Raw genomic sequence first — 1,788 nt, 5'->3', positions numbered from 1 at the left:
TATATATGTGTGTGTGTGTGTGTGTGTGTGTGTGTGTGTATGTATGTATGTATGTATGTGTGTGTGTGCACAGCGTGTGTAAATGTGCTCCTGAAGTGTGGGCATCGATAGTATATTTTAACATGTATTACTATTATTATCTCTAAAAGTGCTTACTGGATGTAGTACCTATGTATCGTCTGTGTTGAGCTTCAACCCAATTTTAACGCCGTCACGGAATTTCTCATATACACGCGTATCTGCAACTGAGGCCAGAGCAAAGGTAGACTCCAATGGTGCTGTATATACCACAACAATCAGAATTCATACCACAACAATCAGAATTTATACCACAACAATCAGAATTTATACCACAACAATCAGAATTTGTACGTATACTTAACTCATCTGTGCATGTGCATACATACGCAACCGAAAAAGACGATGTATGTATATGTATGGGCAATTGCTTTACTACCTTGGTATGTAGCCCTGAAGTACTATCGAGGATGGAGCGAATAGTGCTGTGGATACCCTCGTGATAGTCGACATTCGTACAGTACACTGCACGACTATTCGCCCGTAGACAACCAAGCATGTACACATATGCACCTATTGAACCACTTTAACACTCCCATATATTGCTACAAAATATCGAACAGAGATGAATCGAACCGTGCTTACTGGTCCCACTAGAGAATCTCATCGGCTGTCGGCCTTGTTTATGGAGGATCATGAGAAAGAAGTTAGCGAGGTGGGTTAAATGACACTTTAAATGTGTATATATACAATGTGCTAGTGTATATATATACAATGTGCTAGTGTATATATATACAATGTGCTAGTGTATATATATACAATGTGCTAGTGATGTGCTAGTGTGCTTGTGCTAGTGGCTAGTGTATATATATACAATGTGCTAGTATATATATAAACAATGTGCTAGGCTGGGATTTGGAACGTATATAACGTTCAAATGTTTATATATATACAATGTTCTAGGCAGAGATTTTGGACGTGTGTAACGTTCAAATATGTATATATATACAATGTGCTAGGCAGAGATTTTGGATGTGTATAACGTTTTGCTTTATCACCCGTACGGCTGGGCAGTCTAGTGTCCATAGAGACATAACGAGTATGAGAAGTAAAAACTATGATCAACTGTTTATCTTTGGGCTGACAGATCCAAACTTGACGTTGTATATAGTTTGTGCGGAAGCACATTCGTTGTATCAAATTTAAATTGCTCTTATACGTATATACACCGAGAGGCCAACAAATCCGTGCACATACCCATTTTTCTCGGTAAATACGCTCTATAATCTAACCTGGGCTCACTATCTACCCTATTGCCGAGCAGCTGGGACAGCACAAACTGCCCAAACGGTACGCCTTTGCTGACTGGTTCTCGATTGAAGGCACTCTGCGGAAAGACGGGACACTCTACACACAGGGCAAGAAGAGTGAACCACACACAAGTACGGTGGATGTTGAATGTGATCGTAGTATGCTTTTAATGTGATTGTCGTGTGTTTAAAATGTGATTGTAGTGTGCTTCAGTATGTCGTCTTAATGCGATTGTACTATGCCTCGAATGTGATTGTTGCATGTTTTACTGTGACTGTAGTATGTCTTGAATGTGATTGCTGTATGTTTTTAATGTGACTGTAGTATGTCTTGAATGTGATTGTTAAACGGTTTTAATATGATTGTAGTATGTATTGAATGTGATTGTTGTATGTTCTAATGTGACTGTAGTATGTCTTGAATGTGATTGTTGTATGTTTTTAATGTGATTGTAATATG

General features: G+C 38.6%; 1 protein-coding gene across 1 annotated transcript; it reads left to right on the top strand.

Moving 5' to 3' along the window:
* Window positions 1–643: 643 nt before the first annotated feature.
* On the top strand, window positions 644–1,504 carry SARC_14750 (hypothetical protein; the record flags this gene model as incomplete). Its single annotated transcript, XM_014291118.1, has 2 exons — window positions 644–733; window positions 1,343–1,504. 2 exons carry the CDS (start codon window positions 644–646, stop codon window positions 1,502–1,504), a joined length of 252 nt encoding a protein of 83 aa, XP_014146593.1.
* Between the last annotated feature and the right edge of the window lie 284 nt (window positions 1,505–1,788).

Source organism: Sphaeroforma arctica, assembly GCF_001186125.1.
Source record: "Sphaeroforma arctica JP610 unplaced genomic scaffold supercont1.5052, whole genome shotgun sequence".
In the NCBI taxonomy this organism is placed as follows: domain Eukaryota; class Ichthyosporea; order Ichthyophonida; genus Sphaeroforma; species Sphaeroforma arctica.
The sequence above is the reverse complement of the archived record's forward strand: the minus strand, read 5'-3'. Positions and strand labels throughout refer to the sequence as shown.